Raw genomic sequence first — 20,332 nt, forward strand, 5'->3', positions numbered from 1 at the left:
AACAAGGAAAGTCAATCATTTTAATAAAATATAATTTTTAAGCACATGGTTACCTGGGGTTCCTCAGGTGGGAGAGGAGGTGGCACTTCTTCACTAGAGGGGGGTAATGGGGGCTCCTCAGACGAAGGGGGTTCTGCTCCTTGACTGGCAGCAGGTCCTGTAACTACTTCTTTTACTGGCTCTGGGGCATCCTTTGCCACAACAGGAGCCTTTCTGTGTCCTGGCAAACGCGCTTTTGTCCTCTGCTGCAAACTCAGCAGGTGCTGTCGGTACCAATATTGTTGCTGTTCCTGAAACAGAAAGCATTTTAAAGTATTTTATTTTAAGAAACGAACATTTCAAGCAGCTCAGTCATATCAAGAAGAGTCAATTTTAGAATATTTTCTTCCTTCTTGTACTCATTGTTATTGTCCCCTACCCCCACCAGGTTTAAGTATTTTAATTGACAAGCCTTGTATCGCTACACCTGGGTTTAGGAGGAAGTTAGATTTGTGTCTGTGATCATGTGTCGACATGTGAACATTTGGGCTGTGGAAGACAGGTAAAAAAGATACTAATCAATAGTAAGCTATAGGAAATCTTCAATTTGTTCTCAAGTTCATAAATTTAAATGAAAACATATATATTAATTTAACATACTCCTCTTAAAATATATATTCTTTAAGTTAGAGAAGAGTTTTGGATAAATTACTCAAACTCTACATATTCACACTTATTTTCATATTACTTACGTGATATATAAAACAAAGCATTTGCAATTCAACCATTTTTACACGTGTAATTGAGTGATACTGGTTATGCTAATATTATATAACCATTTTTACTATACTATTTCAAATCACTCCACCACTATTAACAGAAATTCAGTATCCTCTAAATAATGACTCCCCTTTTCCCCTCTTCCCACTCCCAATGACCACAAATAAGCTTTAGTGTCTCTAGTGGCGGGAAGGGAGGCTCTGCATGTACAATCCACATCAGAGTCTACGTCATTTTTCACACTTTTGTCAAGAAGGGAAGCTGGATGGTTGGTCTTAAGACAGGTAAAGTGGTAAAGGAAAGAGTTGATACTGTTGAAAACCAAATCCAGAATCTTATCATAAGAATGGATGTACGGTTAGGAACTTAGAAGGAGCCTAGACTAGAAAACTGGTGACATAGAAGTATGGAGAAGAATGGGCCAAAAACAGTGAAACTGTCTCATGGGAGTTCTCACCAAAAGGTTACCTCAGCAGAGGAGGATTAAACAATCAAGTGGCTAGAGGAACATGTTCTGTGAAAGTCAGTCGACTTCTTTCCCCAGCCACTCCTGTCTTTGCCCAATGAAATCAAAACAAAGTGGTCATGACAGCAGGAGGACAGGTTCTGCATGGGTTCATCAACATGGGGTTCCACTCAGTAAGGCTGACTTGGCAGTTACAGCCAGCAGCAGATATTAACACTGAGTCTGTGATTAAGGAACCATTCCTGGGGGAGGCGATCAATCAGCAAGCTGGGGCAGGCTCATCACGTCAGACAGTTCTATCACAGAAAGGGCAGTACTTTGGAGCCCCTGCCGCTATGTGAGTCAGGAGAAGCCTCCAACGTGAAATCTAGTCCGCAGCCTTGGGACTCATTCACCTCTACAACTGTGTGCGCCATTTCCTGGTGGCAGTGAGGTAGGTTAGTTTCTTCCTAAGTATCAAACAAACAAAGACAAAAATACAAAATCAAATTCACTGCCAATTTTCATATTTTTACACACACACAAACCCATTGCCACTAAGTTGCTTCTGACTCCACAGAACAGGGTAGGGAACTGCTCCCTAGGGGTTTCCAAGAATAAATCTTTGCAGGATTCATCTTTCTCCCACAGAGCAGCTCGTGAGGTCAAACTGTGGATTTTGTGGCTAGCAGTCCAATGTGTAATTTGATTAGGCCACCAGGGCTCCTTAATGAATACATATTAAAATAGTCCTATTTCTCCTCCACCTCTTCTCTCCAGTGTCAGTCCCTTTCTGAACACCTGTAAGTCATCAGTCTGGTCACACTGAGGGAAGCACACACATACATGAGAAGGCACTCTTATTTTAAAATGCTTTTTACTTATTCTAAATGTCTCTCTCAGCCTTTTCTTCCAAATCACACTGCAATTTAATTTTCCAGTAGCTTGTTTTGTGCTGCCATTTTTAAAGAATTATAGTAGTAATAAGTTGGTGTAGGAAAATACAATAAGCAATTAATGAATTAATTAAAATCAATTAAAAAAAATCTCACCACTCAAAATAACTACAGGGTCAGTCCTAATGATCCCAGTATTCATTATGTAATTCCCCACAATTGCTAAGTTGCACAATCAAAAGTTGTCAGAACCCTAAACTATTCAATAATGAACTTTTATGATGAATAATAATGCATACTTTCACCTCAACTATGAGGCAAAATTTTAGGAAATTGATCAAAGTGACATAGAACTTTTGAATTCACTACTGAAAGGTGAGGATTTGGCAGAAATCTGAACTGATTAACCAAAGATAACTTTTATAATAGGAACAGCAAGAGAATTTATCGGAATACCTAATAACTGGAATATTAAATAACCAACCTTTGGGAAACTTGGGAAATTGATAAATCCCATTACTTTTCCAATACATCCCAAAATTAGATTAAAAAGCTTTATGTAATGCTGTCATATAATTTTGTTACAAAAGTTATAGCACAGAAACCTAATCTATACCTTTTTTGTTCATTTTAAGACTCCATTCACTTTAAAGTTACACTTCTGTTAACTATAAAACCAACGTATTTTCATGACGAGGCTTTTTCAAGAATGTGTCCCAATGAATTCTTAAAACTTTTTATAACAAACTTTTGGTCCCTATATTACATAGATTCACTTTTCCTTGGTAATTTTCTAGCCTGATTATCTTTAGACAATGAAGATTTTCTATATTGCTAATATTTTATTCTATCACTCCCAATTTTCCATGTGCGCAGGTACATAAAATATAACACATTTTTTTCCCTCACTAAGCCTAGTTTGTTGTATGTTTTTTCACTCACAGAACGTAATTTCCTTGGGGGAGAGATGACTCATGGTTTTCCCATATATTATTTGGTAGTTCAGCGTACGTACTGTGAGAACACACAGAACCTAATGCCAGTGTGGATTCCAACTCACAGCAACCCTATAATGATATGCCGTTTCCAAGACTGAAAACTGTTATGAGCACGGACAACCTCGTTTCTTTAAACTACGGACCTTGAGGTTAGCAACCCAATGCCTGTGAAAGTCAGCTCACAAATCGACCAGGCACAAGAGGGGTACATTCGTAATTGAGAAGTTAAGAGATATGAGGCAAAAGACAAAGTTGGGGAGTAGGAGGCACTCAGAGAAGAGACTCCAAGGCCCAGGTTTTATTCAAAGCAGGTTTATGTTCAGTCTTTGTCATGTGCCCTGCCTCCTGTGACAAGTTCCCACACGAAAGGTTAGTTGACAATTTTCTGAAGGCAAACAAAAAAAGCAAGATATTTCAGCCTATTAGTCTAATATCCAGAGGGGAAGATAAAGCCAGAAATAGGGAGTATAACTTGAGCACCTTCAGAATGCTGTGTTTTGGCAGTTTCTAGGGAGCAGGAGAGACAGTGTCTACTTTGTCTTAGTTGAAGGTCAGACCATCCCAGTGCCTCTTCAGCTCCTTGGGTTGAGCTCCTTCCCAGGGGCTTTGCCTAAACCTGGAAGGTGATAGCCCTGTTTTACTTGAAGAGGGAAATGAGGTTCAGACTGTCCTGTTAATGCCCTCTGTTACTCAGAAGCCTGAGACAGCGTTCTGCTGCAGGTTCTCTGCATTCAGAGAATTTAGCACCAATATCTCCACGTTCAGAGACTTTGGTATGCAGTCCTTTCTCAGAGTCCATCTTTGGACAATCTGCTCCCACAAATCCCCCTTTTCCATTTTTTAAGTTAAAGTTATTTGCCCCCCTCCCTTTGTACTCTTTATTCAAGTTAAATTGATAGGAGCTGTTTGTTTGGCTTCCACATGAGTCAATCTCCTCCATAGGGTTTGGATTCCTAGGAGAGTGATCATTAAGACAGTTATTAACACAATCGCAGGTGAACGTATGCAGTGTCAGGCCACCAACCTCCAGGGTCAGGGCTGGACATTCTTTCAGCAATTTGAGAAATAAAATCAGCACTAAAGGATTCAAAGTTGTTTTTTTTCCCACTGCTCTATACCCTAATGAGCCCATCTTTGTCAGGACAACTCTGCAATTCTTGAGAAGGCAAACTCCAATGACACTGCTTTAGCCCGTTATGTTAACAAACGAGGAACAACCCCAAATAAGACGATACCACAAAAGAATAAGTACAAGGCAAAGCATCCTCAATTTTACTCACCAATAATCAGGATCTACAGAACCACACAGCACAGATGGACCAATTTCTGCTTCTATGAATTTTTTTCCCAGCACATATAAGTATTTTAAAAAATTTTTTTAATCGTTTTATTAGGGGTTTCTTTTCATAATAATTCAATGTCTAATGTTACATTATTTTTTACATTATTTAAATGATCTCTGAATTCCATTCGTATTTGCTTTGGTTGTATGGATATAATACAATAATCAGAACCTTCCAATCACATTTCAGTAACATTTGTTTTGCAAATCCATAAGCTCAATCTCCCCACCATTTCACAGCTTGTTGCAATTCAGCAACGTTGGCATTTAATTCATCATCTACTCTAGCTTGAGTAGCCTACATTATGTGAGAATCTTTTTGTCATTCTTGCACAAAAGAGGTTTTAATAGAGTCTTATAACGCAGCACCACTATGGCTGCAGTGGTAGTGATGGCTATTAGGCCTAAGATAGTAGCAATCTCAACTTTCCAATAAACCTTTTATGTCTTTTTAGCAGTTTCTGCAATACCTTAGTCAGCAAATTAGTAACAGGGCCTTCTTCCCAAGGGCAAGACATTTGCACTGGCAGCCACACTCCCAATGGGATATCAATATAAGATGACTTTCACTGGTTAAATTCATCTGCATAGAAATGTTAATGCAAGTATACAATCTGAAGTTGCTGCAAGATCTGTGTTATTAACAAGTTAATATTTAAATGCCCAGTGGCAATCACTTAAGGTAGTTGTACACAGAGGTCACATAATGGATCTTGTTAAATGTAAACTTTTATAGGGAGGAGGAACAACTTGTGTTTCCAAATTCCCCAATAAAGGAGACCATAGGCTATGTAGTTAAAGGCAATTTCCACAAGTTCCACTACTCAGGTCCAACAAATGGAAACAAAAGATAAGTTTGAGGAGGGGCTAGCCCACTTTCATGCCAGGCCACCAATTTTTCAGTGTGAACCCAATAAGAAGACCTGGTATGATTCCAAATAGCATCATGTATGTAATCACAAAGGGTTGCATTTACATCCTCAGAACAAAATTTTTCCATGGGGATTCCAATCAAAAATGGTGACAGAGTAGTTAACAATAATTTTCCCATGTGGCCCTTAACAGTGTAGCCAACCCCATTCTCTTTGTACAATTTTATAAGTGAAAATTTCACAAAAATCAATTATCTCCCTTGCCAAGTTGTGTAGCATCATTTTCATGTTCAGCAAAAGTCATTCTCACTAAGGAGAAAAATTGATGAAGAGCACAATTAATGGGTAGTCAAGTCATCCACACTTGCATTTTAGTTTTTTTGGGGTTTTTTTTGCATTTTAGTTTTAAGGCTTCCTTCTGCAATCCCTACACATGATAGATAAAAGGTATAACCTAAAGTAAAATTTAAAGCACGTCTTTCCACTTCCTCATTGGAGAAACTACTTTTTCCATCCCCCCAGGTCCTAGATCCAACAAGTGTCATTAATGAATACCACAGGCCCTGGCAAATGCCATTCAGCAACTTGTAGTAATGGTGGATGAGGAATGTAAGCCCAATAGGAGTGGTTTGCACTTACTTCACGTGAAACAGCAAGCACTGCCATCATGCCCAAAAATATATGTTCAGGGGTCTGAGGAGAATCGGTGGTTTCCAGTTCATCAGTTCCTCCATAAGTTCCTTGTTTTGTTAACGATTTAATCTGTCCCCATGTAGGTAGGTTAGGTTGAACGCTCTTCTTCTTCTTGCAAGATGGTTCTTGTATTTTTAAAATTGCCATTTGTTGTGTTGGGACCTTGGAGGGAGCCATCAGGTCTCTGATGGAGACTGTCCCTGCAGGAGCCTCCTGAAACAAGCCACTTGGCGCAGGAGCTTCGTCCTGGAGGCTGGATACCTTGAAAAGGAATTCATACACGCTATCACCTGTGGAAACGAAAGTATAGCCCTTTCCTTGGGCAATTAACAGGAATATGTGCCAAAGTCTCTGAACAAGGAGATATTGGTGCTAAATTATCTGAATGCAGAGAACCTGCAGTTAAGACACAGAATGCATTAATGGTACAGTCTAAACCTCATTTCCCTCTTCAAGTAAAACAGGGCTTATGCCTTCCACAGTTCAGACAAGGCCCGTGCAAAGGATCTGACAGCTCAACCCAGGGAGCTGAGGCACTGGGATGGTCTGACCTTCAACTAAGATAAAGTAGACATTTTCTCTCCTGTTCCCTAGGAAACTGCTCAAACACAGCATTCTAAAGGTGTTCAAGTTATACTCCTTATTTCTGGCTTTATCCAGACTATAAATAAATTGGCTGAAATATTCTTGCTTTTTTTGTTTGTTTGCCTTCAGATAACTGTCAACAAACCCTTTGAACTTGTCACAGAATGAAGGATACGTGACAATAACTCTATATAAAACCGCCTTGCATACAGTTCTGAGCTTTGGAGTCCCTGCTCCTGGGGCTCCCTGTGCCCCAGCTCTGTCTTTATCTTCTATCTACCTTTCTCAATTGTGACTGTGCCCCTCTGAACTCTGGTTCAATTTGTGAGTGCTGGCTTCTCTCACAGACGTCACTAAAAGATACAGTAACGCAAACTATCACAAACTTTAAGATAATGGCTACAAATATGAAAAATGTGTATGTCCAGATTCCTTTCGAATCTGTACCCACCTTATTCTCATCTTTATCTTTGACCTCGTCTACAGCTAAGAACCTGTTAGAGGCTCAAGTACTTGTTGAGTCACTGACAGAGGCTCAGATTCCTGTCTCCAGTATGAACCTAAGGAGCAGCAACCAGATCTAATTCAATCTTGGGGCTTAGACTTCTGTATAGTTCTGAAGTCTAGAAATGTGTAATAGTGAACCCTTCAAAATGCCCTCGGTGATCCCCAAGAGACAAGTGATTATCTCCCTGTTTCAGAAAGGAAAAACTCAGCCTGGGTTTGTTAATGAACTTGGTCTTATTGTTGTTGTAGTAGTTAGGCAGTCAAATCACTTCCAACTCAATTCTACGTACCACAGAACGAAACACTGCCCAGTCCTGTAGCACCCTCACAACTGTTATGCTTGAGCCCATTCTTGCAGCACTATATAAATCTATCTCCTTGACAATTTTCCCCTTTTTCTGTGCCCCTCAAACATGATGTCCCCCTCCAAGGACGGGTCCCTCCTGATAAAATGACCAAAGAACGTCAGACAAAGTCTCATCATCCTTGCCTCTAAGGCTCATTCTGGTTGTACTTCTTCCAAGACAGATCTGTTAGTTCTTCTGGCAGTCCATGGTCCTTTCAATATCTTCACCAATACAATTAAAATACATCAATTGTTCTCAGTATTCCGTAGTCGTTGTCCAGCTGTCACATGCATGAGGCAATTGTGAACACCCTGGTTTGACATCCTTGTTCTTCAACACTTTGAAGAGGTCTTCTTAGGTAGATCTGCCCAATGCAATTTGTCATTTGATTTCCTGACTCCTGTTTCCAAGAGTATGGACTGTAAATTCAAGCAGAATAAAATCCTTGACAACTTCAAACTTTTCTCTACTTGTCATGATGTGATCTACTGGTCTCACAGTCAGGATCTTTGTTTTCTTTACACTGAATTAAAGGCTTCAATTCTTGATCTCCATCACCAAGTGCCTCAAATGCTTATGGCTTTCAGCAAACAAGGTGTGTCATTTGCATATCATTGGTTGTTAATAAGCCTTCCTCCAATCCTGAAGCCATGTTCTTCTTCAGACAGTCCAGTTTCTCTGATGATCTGCTCAGTACAGAGATTGGATAAGTATGGTAAGAGGATCCAAGCCTGATGCACACCTTTCCTTATTTTAAGCCATACAGTATTTTCTTGTTCTGTTGAAATGATTGCCTCTTGATCCATGTACAGTTCCACATAAGCACAATGAAGATTCTGGAATTCTCATCCTTTTCAATGTTATCCATAGTTTGTTATAATCCACATAGTGAAAGGCCTTTGCATAGCCAATAATACATATCATGCATCTTTCTGGTATTCTCTGCTGTCAGTAACATCCATCTGACATCAGCAGTGATATTCCTCATGCCACGTCCTCTTCATAATCTGGCTTGAATTTCTGGCAGCTCTTTCTTGACATAATGCTGCAACAGTAGTTGACTGAGCTATAGCAAAATTTTACTTGCATGTGATAGCAATGATCTTGTTCAATAATTTCTGGATTCTGTTGGGTCGTCTTTCTTTAGAATGGGCGCTACATGCTAATTTTTCTCAATGCCCCACCATATACAGACAGCTTCATCTCATAGGGAATAATGGCTCATAGATACAGTAAAATCACAGCATGTGTCACACTTAAAAATAATTGTACTGCCACCACAAAAAGCTGTATGACACTTCCTTAAGCAAATGTGGATAGAAATACTATATGACCCAGCCATCTCTCTATTCAGTATGTACCCCAAAGAAATAAAGAATAAGACCTCAACAGGTACATGCACACCTATGTTTATCGCAGTGCTATCCACAATAGCAAAAATATGGAAACTACTACAATGTCACCTGTGAAGGAATAGACAAACTCTGGTACATACATACAACAATACACTATGCATCCCTAAAAATAACAATGAACGTCAGAGACCTCAAGACATGTACAAATTTGGAAACCATTATGCTCAGCAAAGCTAGCCAGTCTCATCCTGTATGAGACCACTATTGGGGAAAAAACAAAAGAGTGAGAAATGTTTTAACACCAAAAGTGGCAGACTTTGATGGGGAGGCTGGGAAGATGGAAAAAGTAAAAAGGAGGGAGGGAACGTGAAATTATTTACAAACTTGAGTTAAATGAGTCGAAAGTAAAGGATGTACACTAACTAACCAGTGCCATCGAGTCAACTCCAATTCGCAACCTAAAACAGAACTTGTGAAGCTGTAAATCTTTACGGTAGCAGATAAGCCTCAACTTGGTCCCTTGTAGTGGCTAGTAGGTTTGAAATGCCAACTTTCTGGTTAGTAGTCCGACATTTACCCAGAAGCACCATCAGGATTCCTATGTGGGCACTGTTGTTGTTAGGTGCCATGGAGTCTGTTCCAACCCCTAGCAAGCCTATACACAACAGTACGAAACACTGCCCAGTCCCGCACCATCCTCACAACGTTCCTATGCCTGAGTCCACTGTTGCAGCCACTGTGTTAATCCATGACACTCAAGGGCTTTCCAACCCCCCTCTTTTTTTAACTGATCGTCTACTTTATCAAGTAATGACATCCTTCTCCAATCGTCTACTTTATCAAGTAATGACATCCTTCTCCAAGGACTGGCCTCTCCTGACAATATGTCCAAAATATCCAAAGTACGGAAGACAATGTCTCACCCTCGTTGCCTCAAAGGATCACTTTGGCCTTACTTCTTTTTTTCCTTTTTTTTGGCCTTACTTCTTCTAAGACGACTTACTTGACCTTTCAGCAGTCCCTGGTACTTTCAATGTTCTTCTCCAGCACCACAATTCAGATGTACCGATTCTCCTTCAGTCTTCTTTTGCCGTAGGTATTTTCACAAAAAATTATATGATTTACCAAATACATATTTATTACTGAGCACTTGCTATCTTTCCAATACTGAATTCGATTTAAACGATTTTCCTAGTATGAAAATAAAACAGAAAGGGCCAGGTATGCGGATATGCATTGTTTTAAAGATTAATCTGAAAAATCACCTTCCTTATCCAAGTTGATTATAAATTCTTAACACGAAATGTTCTATGTCTTGTGTTCTAAAGCGAAATTCTAAAGCAAAGTGGGGGGCATGGGAAGCCCTAATAAAACAACAAACTAAATTTCCATTTTTAAATTTGGCTTCAAATATGTTCGTTTTCAATATTGTTGAAATTTATATTCTACTCCAAGAATTCCAAAAATCAAATCAACTCACTAATGTTAATTCCAACTCTAAGCAACCCTAGGTAGGGCCTCCAAGGCCTTATCAACTCTTGCAGGAGCAGAGAGTATCATCATTCTCTGAAGGACAGCTAGTGAGTTTGAACTGTCGACCTTGTGGCTAACCCAACACTTAGCCAACAGTGCCGAACTCCAAGAACTACGGTCCTCAAAAAGTCTCCATGTTTTAAAAGAAAAGTTCCCGTATTTCACCTCTTCCTCTAACTCACACCTTCATTCTCTTTCTCTTTAGTGTGTATACTCACCATCCCATTTTCCTCACCGTCCATCACAATCGAAAAAAAATGCAATATGGCTCTAGTTACTACAAAACTGCTTCTGCCAAGTTCAACAATAATCTACATGCCAGTAAAGGCAACAAGATGACTGTATCTTGTTTGACTTCTCAAGTGTGTAACACAACTGACTACTCCTTCCTCCTCCTAGTCTTCCTTTCACTATTGTGATGTGGTTCTGATTTTCCATCTACCGAGCTGGCCTTTTCTAGTTGGCCATACTAGGATGCCAAGGGGCTACACTCAATGTCCTTTTACCTCTATTCTTAGTCTACAGACATTTTGGGGGCATTTCACCTATTTTCCTACCTTCATATACCATTTCTACGCTGATGATCAAGTCTATCGTGTCTCCGAGATCACTCTTCTAGACTCCAGACCTCTTGCTAACTGCCACTTGATACCTTCATTTGGAATCTTATGTCTCAAAGACCTTAAAACTTAATTAATAATTTTCCTCTCTAGCCCAAACTTCTTCTTCTTCCTCCTAGTTTTCCTATTTCAGTAAATGGAACCACTATTTACTCAGTTCATCTGAGAGAGCCTGGAATCATCCTTGAAGCCACCTTCTCCACTTCTACTCAATCTCCAATTGTATTCATGCATTTACATATTTATCCAGGCCTTCCTTTTATCTCCTTCCCTAGTATCAAGTACAAACCAATATTATCTCCAGTCTGGATTACTTTATTAACTACTCTCTCAAAGGAACCCTTGCTTCTTTCCACTGTTCTCTACAGGGCAGATAGAGTGAACTTTCAAAAATGTCAATCTGTCACAGTCACCTGTATAAAACCCTTTCAAGGTTCTGTTAATCCGGTTTGACTAGAGAAACAAATTCAATGACACTCATATGTGTGTAAGAGAGAACTTTATATCAAAGAGCAATTGTATATTACGAAACATCCCAGCCCAGTCCAAATCAAGTCTGTAAGTCCAATAAATTCCTCTTTAGACTCACGCAGCCAGGAAATGATGCTGAATGTAGGAATATCATAAGCCAGTGGGTGGAAAGTCTTGTGGATCCAATGGCAGTGGAAGCATCTCCAGGGCTATGGCTCCTTCAGTGTGTCTCCATATGGCTTGTCAACAGGAATACGAAGCAGAGAGTCTGTGTGTTCCGCCTCCAGGGAGGAAGACAGCAGTTCCCAGAATCCTCGGAAGGTCATGCCCATAGAGAAGCATTATTGGCTATGACCTGATTGACAGGCCAGACTCTAGCCCTTTGCAAGTTGACAGGAGATTATGTAATTGCCACACAAGACTTCCCAATGCCCTAAGAATAAAGTCCTAAATTACCGGTATATTGGTCCTCTAATATGGCTGGCAGTGGGGAGTCTAGTCTTTGCCTACCACGCTCACTCACCTTTCACTTTCTAAAGTTAACCTTACTAAACTTCATTCTTTGAACTCTATCTGGTTAATTCTTACTTATCCTTTAGGCTTGACTTAAATATCCCTTTTAAAGGGCAGCCTCTTCAGTTAGGTTAGAATTTCCAACTGTATTGAATGATTTAACAAATATTTGGTCTTTACCTGCTATGTGCTAGACCATGGGCAGGGAACCATGAATATAACCATCAGCTAAAATGGGCTCATTTTGTATGGAATGGTGTAGTGAAACTATAAAATCCCATGACAACTGTCCTTCTCCAAATTACTTATTAAATGCCATTTTTTTTCCTACGGGAACAAGCCAATGAAGGTAGCTGCCATGTCCTCTCTAGTACATAGCACAATAGTAGGTGGTTGTCAACTAATAAATATGTGAGCATTAAGTAAATGACACTTCTAAGAACTCTAATTCTAATCAAAGGCAACAACTTTATCTAAATAAGTTGTTTTGAGAGTAAAAGAATAAATATAATCACAATTATACCGACTCTTCACTTATTGACAAGATTAAGTTCCAAAGACACGGATGTTATATGAAAATAGGCTTTATGAAAAAGAGAGGAAAACGATCATAACATAACCACCAAATGCATAACTGTCAGGCCACAGAACCAAGGGAGACCCAACGTGTCATAATCTTAACCATCATAGCCAGTGTTACTCTGACCTCACACCTCAGCATTCATTACTACCAAAAAGACATCACGAAGGTGAAAATTGATCAGATTATTACTTTTTTTTTTTTTTACAATTCTATGCGCTAAATGTCTGATGAGATAGTAAGCTAGGTGTAGGTAAATAAAAGGGTCCCTGGTGGTGCTGCTGAGTGAGCATTAGATTGTTAACCACAAGGTTGGCAGTTCAAACCATACCAGCTGCTCCTGGGGGGTTAGGTGCTCCCATAAAGATTTACAGTCTTGGAAACCCTACGTAGATCACTATGAGTTGGAACTGACTCAATGGCAGTGAGTTTTGTGTTAAAAAATAAATTAAAAGGCCACCATGAACTCTATCTAGGAGCCCTGGTAGTGTAGTGGTTACATGTTAGGCTGCTAACTGAAAGGTTAGCAGTATGAGAATACCAGCCACTCGACGGCTTGCTACTGCCATAAAGAGTTACAGTCTCAGAAACCCACAGGGGCAGTTCTACTCTGCCCTATAGGGTTGCTACGACTTGAAATCAACTCAATGACAGTAAGTTCAATGAGATGTACTTTATTTAGTAAATTATGTAAACACAAAAAAATTCATTCTTCAAAAAAGACATATTCCATTAAATCACCAATGCTTTATTCTGTACATTAGAAATAAAACGGGAAATACATGTGTATTCTATTTCTCCTACACTAACTATATTTCTACCAAATCATCCTAAGTTGTTCTGTACAGAAGAATACCGCATAGTAAAGGTGGACGAAATAGCACAAAATCACCAGGTTTCAGCCTCTAATGAAATAATTTATTGAAGCAAATACCAAAACAGATGAACCACTAGATGAAATAGTAGATACAAGATAGATGGGAAGCTTTACCGTACAGAGACCAGACTGCCACCATCAAAATCTACTAATCCATGCTGGCACTGCTACAGTGGGACAACTGTCCAGGCACTCTGTGTCTCCTGATGGATGCACAGGAGGTATACAGCACCACCTATGAAGTACACTTGCTAAAAGAAAAATACAAAACTAAAACAAAACACACTGCTGTTGAGTCAATTCCGCCTCACAGAAACCTTGTAGGATGGAATAGAACTGTCCCATCCGACAGGGTTTCTTCTTCTTTTTGTGTGTATTTGCTTGCTTATTCATAAAGAAACTCTAGAAGTACATATAAAAATCTGGTGTCGGTGGTTCTAGGTCGAGAAGGGGGCAAGTGGGCAGATGAAGCATGGGGTATAAAGGGCCTTTTGCAGCATCTCTCAACATACCTATTTTGAAACAGAAGGATTTACTTATTAATGTCAAAATATTTCAGTATTTCAGTTTTGAAATCCTGTAATATGTTCAGGACTGAAAATTAGATTTGTTAAAAAGTCAAGAGTCAGCAAAATGATGTTTGTATAGTTGCACAATAGATGGAAATTTCGAATGATCTTGAACAATTTGAGTAGCTTTTGTATTTACCTAGCACTTTCTTCTGAAGAGCTTAAAAACCATCATCAAATATTTCCAACCATCTTCTCCACATTTTGAATGTAGAGCACACAGAAAACGTCTGATCTCTCCAGGCCTGTGCCGACTCAGTCAGTCCACCCTACCTCCAGGTCCACAAGCAGACAAATTAGCGAGTGTCTGATCCCAGCAGAGAAAGGGCATGTTCACGCCCAAAGAATGAAGAGCAGAGGAAGATGAGCAGAGAGGAAAAAAAGATGTGGGCAGGCAGCTAATAGGATCCATTGTCTACTCTCTGGCATCTCATTGGCTACTGCACATTCAAAGCCTTGTTCTCTTCCAGGGAGGAGCAGAGCAGAAGTGTACATCTGGGTTGCTGGCTGTTCCTTCCATAAGTCTTCTCCAAGACCGTCTGCCATCTCTGCTCTGGACGCGCAGTGCAGGCACCAGGAAAAGCAATGGCGGCTGGAGAAGAAACTGACTCCGTGTGGAGCAGCCAGTGATGCTGCACTCGAGCCTCTACCCAGACACAACCCCACCCACCACTACCACCACCACCGTGTTTCTAAGACCATACATTTCTATCTATGGAAGCAGACTGCCACATCATTTCTCCTGCAGAGCAGGTGGTGGGTGCAAACTGCTAACTTTTTGATTAACAGCTGAGCACTTAAGCTCTTTATCAAACGAAAATTAAGCCCATTGCCATCAAGTCGATTCAAACCCCAGACTGTGGTTTGAAGCTGTAAATCTTTCTGTACCGGACCAGAGAGCCTCATCATTCTCCCTTGGTACTCCAAGCTGGTGTGTTTGAACTGCCAACCTGTGGTTAGCAATCCAATGCTACACAACAGCCATCAGGGGTCTGAAAGAAAACTGGACTTAAATTTAAGAAGCCTTCAAAGTTAACATCCAGTTTACAAAAAAAATAAATAACATGGGAAAGAGGAACAAGTCAAAGGACACCATGAGAAGCAAGCAAACACGAAATCCACGAAATGGGAGCTGTTATAAGACAACTTAACCAGATTTTTCATTAAAGTCAATGGCATTGGGGGTGGGGCGATGGTGAAGAGTAGGAAGGACTGATCTAGATCAAGGGCTTTAGAACACCTTTTTGGCTGTCAACAATTGGGGCTGTCAACTAGTGGGTAGGGGCCGGAGCCACTGCTATACACCTATAATGCATTGGGCAGCACACCCATGACCACCCCCTGCCCAACAGAAAATGACCTTGCCCAAAATGTCTTCACAGGCTAAGGTGGAGAAGCTCCAATCTGGATTAAGAGTCTTTTGTGGATCCAATCCTAATTTCAATAAATCAACTGTGGAAAACATTATTGAGTCAACAGAAATGTTAACATGAACTGGTTATTGAATGGTATCAAGGACGCTTGCTAATTTTGCTAGTATCTGAATAAGACTGATGTTAGATGGATCAAGAAACTACTGTTAATTCAGTTAGCTGTTGTAATATGAAGTCCAAGGAAAGATCCTTTTCTTTTTTTTCTTTCGTTTTAAAGAGATGACTAATTAAAAATAAAGATTCCCTGGGTGGCACAACCATCACTTGACTATGAGCCAAAAGCCTGTCAAGTCGCTTCAGAGAGGTCATAACCTTGAAAACCCCAGAGTCCTTCCACTCTGCACAGTCCTGGTCACCATGAGTCAAAGTCAACTTGATGGCAACTAATAACCAAGAATATTGGGTGCAGTATAGCACTGACGAAACACACATTCCTCTAGTGCAGTGGTTCTCAACTTGGGGGTTGCAACCCCTTTGGAGGCAGAATGACCACAGGGGTCATCAGATTCATAACAGTAGCAATATTATAGCTATGAAGTAGCAATGAAAATAATTTTATGGTTTGGGGGTCACCACAACATGAGGAACTGTATTAAAGGGTGGAGACATTAGGAAGGTTGAGAACCATTGCTCTAGTTCTTTAATGCTTCCTCTCCACCTACTATCATGACCCCAGTTCTATCTTACAAATCTGGCTAGACGAGAGCATGTACACTGGTACAGATAAGAGCTCAGAACACATAGAATAAAGGACAGATAAACCCCTCAGGACCAATAATGAGAGTAGAGATACCATGAGGGTAGAGGGAAGGTGGAGGAGGGCGGGTAAAAGGGGGAACAGATCACAACGATCAACATACAACCTCCTCCTCACCCCCAGAGAGGCAAACAACAGAAATGTGGGCGAAGGGAGGCAGTGGATGGTGAAAATTGTGAAAATAAAAATAATTTATAAATTATTAAGGGTTCACTAGGGTGAGAGGGTAGGGGAAGGAGGGGGGAAAAGAGGAGCTGTTACCAAGGGCCTCAAATAGAAAGAAAATGTTTTGGAAATGATGGCAACATATGTACAAATGTGCTTGATACAACTGATGTATGGATTGTTATAAGAGCTGTAAGAGCCCCCAATAAAATGATTTTTTTAAATAAACTGAAAATAGTTTTTAAATTCCCCAAAAAACCCAGGGATAAAATTATATGGGATCTGCTTCAAAGTATTTCAGCAACAACAAAAAAGGCCTACATGAAACAAGCATGGTAAGGTTTAATGACTATTGCATCTGAATGACAGGTGTATGAAGGGATGGTACCATTTTTCCAACTCTGTGTACACTTAAAATCTTTAACTATAAAAAGGCGACACATTCCAAAAGTAAAATATGAAAGACTAATAAATGGGCAGGGGATTAATTGCCAGAGATTGTCAGTCACAAAGAAAGCTAACAGTATATACTATTACAAACACAATCTGTGCTCGCTTCGGCAGCACATATATTAAAATTGGAAGAAAGCATTTCTCAAATAAACCACGGTATCCTAAGTGACAACGCTTGAATCTTATTCAACAAACCTTTATGGAGAGGCAACAACCTGCGAGGCACTGTCCTAGGTACTAAAAGAAAACGTCTGCAAGAGACTTACACTCCAGAAAACAGAACAAAACCAGATGGGGAAGACCAGATCTGAGATGTGCCTTAAAAGGAAGGGGGAAGCAATGAGGAAGTCGAGGTGAATTCTAGACAAAGCCAGAGAAGTTTCAAAGGCTTACAGACCCTTTTAATCACATCATCCACCGTCTTTTTTCTGGCTCTCACCAAAGAACCGGAGGCACTGAATAGTCAGGCATAAGAAGTTCACTACGGGCCAGGGTACAAAGGGACTAAAGCCAACGCAGCATTCCACATCAGGGTTCACAGTAAAGACTAGAATGATCCAACACAAGGGAAAGACCAGAAAACATTGTCTCTTCAAAAGGTCAGAAAAAAATAGCCTAGTAATGACGAACAAACAAATGTCATGACTGGTTTAGACTAACTCTGAGAGTGTTTAACAAAAGCACTGAAGAATTGGGGGAGGAGGGGCAAGATAACTGAGAAGATAAAACCTGAGTTTCAGGATGGTACTAATTGGGTGTAAGTCAGTAGAATCATTTATTCCACTGTTTTCTTCCAGCATCTTTCCCCAGATGATGTGCCAAACATGACTCCTTAAAATAACTTGCTCTGGCTCTTAATTTCTCCCTCCAAACCACTGCAAACAGAGTACTACAGCTCTATCTTTGGGAAATCTTTTCTCAATAATCTTAGAGTCCTCTATTCACAACATGGCCAGGGCAAAGGAAAATTATGGGAGGTATGTAAGAGTTAAAAGTGACAACAGTATATACTATTACAAACACAATCCTAAAATAACAGTAATAATCACTTACAAGTGGATAGATAGATAGATAGATAGATAGATAGATAGATAGTTTGAACAGGTGTGGAATGACATATGGGAGTATACCATGAGCATACATTGATTTGGCAGAAAATATCTCTACATATGTATTTGTATGGGCTACAAATATACTCAAGTATTTAATAGAGCATAAAACTTCTTAGACATAACAAAACACCTTGAGATGAGTCACTGGACTTGAGAACTGAGGACTACAGTGTATGTCAACTGGCATGATGTCATCCATAGTCTACATGCTACTTTGGTGAGTAGCAACTGGGGTCTTAAAAGCTTGTGATCTGCTAAAATACAAGTATTGGTCTCTTCTGTCCAGAGTAAATAAGGAAGAAAATCAAAGACTAAGGAAATAATGAGTCCCAAGGACTAATGAACCACACAAACCACAACCTCCACCTACCTGAGACCAAAAGAACTAGATGGTGCCCAGCTACTACTACCAAATGCTCTGATTGGAATCAAAATAAAAAGTCCTGGGCAGAATGGGGGAAAGGGAACTGAACTCATTCCCGGGGATCACCTTTCAGGCACACAAGAAGCCCATGTAGAAAACCAAGCATATGAGACCAAACGGAGCATTTGTGCGAAAACAAAGCTCAGAAGACAGGAAGGGGCTGAGAAGATGGACGAATGGAAACAGGGAACCCGAGGAGGAAGTGGGAAGAATGCTGTTACATTGAAGGTTTTGTAACTAATGTCATGAAACAGAATGTGTGAAATATAACAAATGGGAAACAAATTAGATTTTTAAGTTTCCACCCCAGTCCAAATCCACTAAAATGTTCCCATTCGGCCACCAATCCTCTATTGAGGTTGATTGCCAGTCTTACACAAATAATGTTTGGTAGAATTTTTACAAACCATGCAATCCCTTTGAGTTTCCGATGAATGTGTTATTTACATAGGCATCCTACACATGGGTACATTAGATGCAAAAACACAGTAGGAATTTTCAAGTATCACACACAGAAATTCTATCAATTCATTTAATCTTCTCAAGGGAAGAATTCAATTGTGACCGCTTTCCTGTCAATTTTGATCAATAAGTTTAAGAGGACTGGCTCTCTTGCTAACTGAAGACACATCACAAACTTTTTACCCTGGCCAAATTCCAAGGCTGCCGCATGAGTGAATGGAACCATGAGTGAACGGCAACAATGAAACGCTGCCAAATGGTCGTGTCTTACAGTGATGTAAGAAAGGGATATACGGGTCAATTCCACCAAGAGACAGCTCACTGCAATCAAGTCTCAATAGCGACCCTACAGGACAGGGGAGAACTGCTGGGGGGCGGGGTGGGGGGTGGGGGGGGGGTTCCCCAGACTGTAACTTTTTACAGGAACAGAAAGCCTCATCTTTCTTCCAGGGTGGCTGGTGGTTTCTAACTGCTGACATGTTTAGCTGCCCAACACGTGGTCCATGACGCCACCAGGGCTCCTAAGAGATAGCCAAAGGGGGTCAAACCCACCCCTGTATTTATTGCAAGCACAGGTCCATGTAAGGAACAAACTCTGAAAATGGCTAGGCATTTCAAGAGTTGGTCTTGAAGAGACTTCTGATTGATGTTGCAAATGAAAATTTTTATTTAAAAATGCAGCCACCACCCCTCCACTTTTTTTTTTTTGTCAACAGCAAGAACATCTGGGCTGTTGGTTGAGCAAAACCATAGACTACATTGACAAGTAATGCTTGGGCTAGCCCACTACTCTGTGGTGTCTCCAGCATCTCTACATACCGTTCTTGGAGGAATCCACACCGAGCTCATTTAAAAGCTGGGAGGTCAGATAACATCCGGAGGGCAAATTAGCCAAGGCACTGAGTGTTGGAATTAGACTACTGCACTTGTTAAGGTCCTGAGGCCAGCTCACTTAGGGCCCTCGGGGTGAACATTTGGGCTCCAGCAGATGCTTTCTTACCTGTGGGGTCATCTTCGACGGATCTGGCTCAGACGTGGCTTGCGGCTTCTCAGAATTCTTGTTCTGGGGTCCACTCTCCAAAGGCTCTTGCTGAACAGTTGCCTTATTCCCAGAAGGTCCGGTGGGTGGTGGTGGAGCTTGGAGTTGGGATTTAGGGTGGCCCTGGGAAGGGCGGGAAGGAGATGCCTGAGAAGAGGGCAAGTAGGCCTGGGAATGGCTCAAATAGGATGAGGACGAAGAGGTGGAGGTGGATGTGGAGGTGGTGGAGGAAGAATAAGAGGTGGGCGCCAGGTACGGCTGGGGCGGTGGGGACTGCGAAGGAGACGGCTGAGCAGGAGGCGGGTAGGGCTGGGACGAAGATGGAGGGTAGTACGAGGGTGGAGGCATGTAAGGCTGAGAGGGGGGCATATAGGGTCCTGGCGGCACAGGGGGAGATTCAGGGGGGGAATCCAGCTCCATGGGAACCAAAGCAGGAGGCCCGTCTCGTTGGTGATGAAGCATCTGATGTTTGTACTGCTGCTGCTTCTGATAGCTGAGGGCCGGCCCCGGCGGCGGGGGCATCGG

General features: G+C 40.9%; 1 protein-coding gene across 1 annotated transcript in view; it reads right to left on the reverse strand.

The window, feature by feature from the left end:
* Positions 1–20,329, reverse strand: part of YLPM1 (YLP motif containing 1) — an 89,079-nt gene extending 68,750 nt beyond the window's left edge. Inside the window, exons 1-2 of the mRNA XM_013003748.2 lie at positions 19,769–20,329; positions 54–290 (exon numbers count right to left, since the gene is read on the reverse strand). Of these exons, the coding sequence (XP_012859202.1) occupies positions 54–290; positions 19,769–20,329 (798 nt within the window). The remainder of the gene's footprint in view (positions 1–53; positions 291–19,768) is intronic.
* Positions 20,330–20,332: the final 3 nt, after the last annotated feature.

This window comes from Echinops telfairi, unplaced genomic scaffold (genome assembly GCF_000313985.2).
Source record: "Echinops telfairi isolate 266 unplaced genomic scaffold, ASM31398v2 ScPeMD7_18;HRSCAF=68, whole genome shotgun sequence".
In the NCBI taxonomy this organism is placed as follows: Eukaryota; Metazoa; Chordata; class Mammalia; order Afrosoricida; family Tenrecidae; genus Echinops; species Echinops telfairi.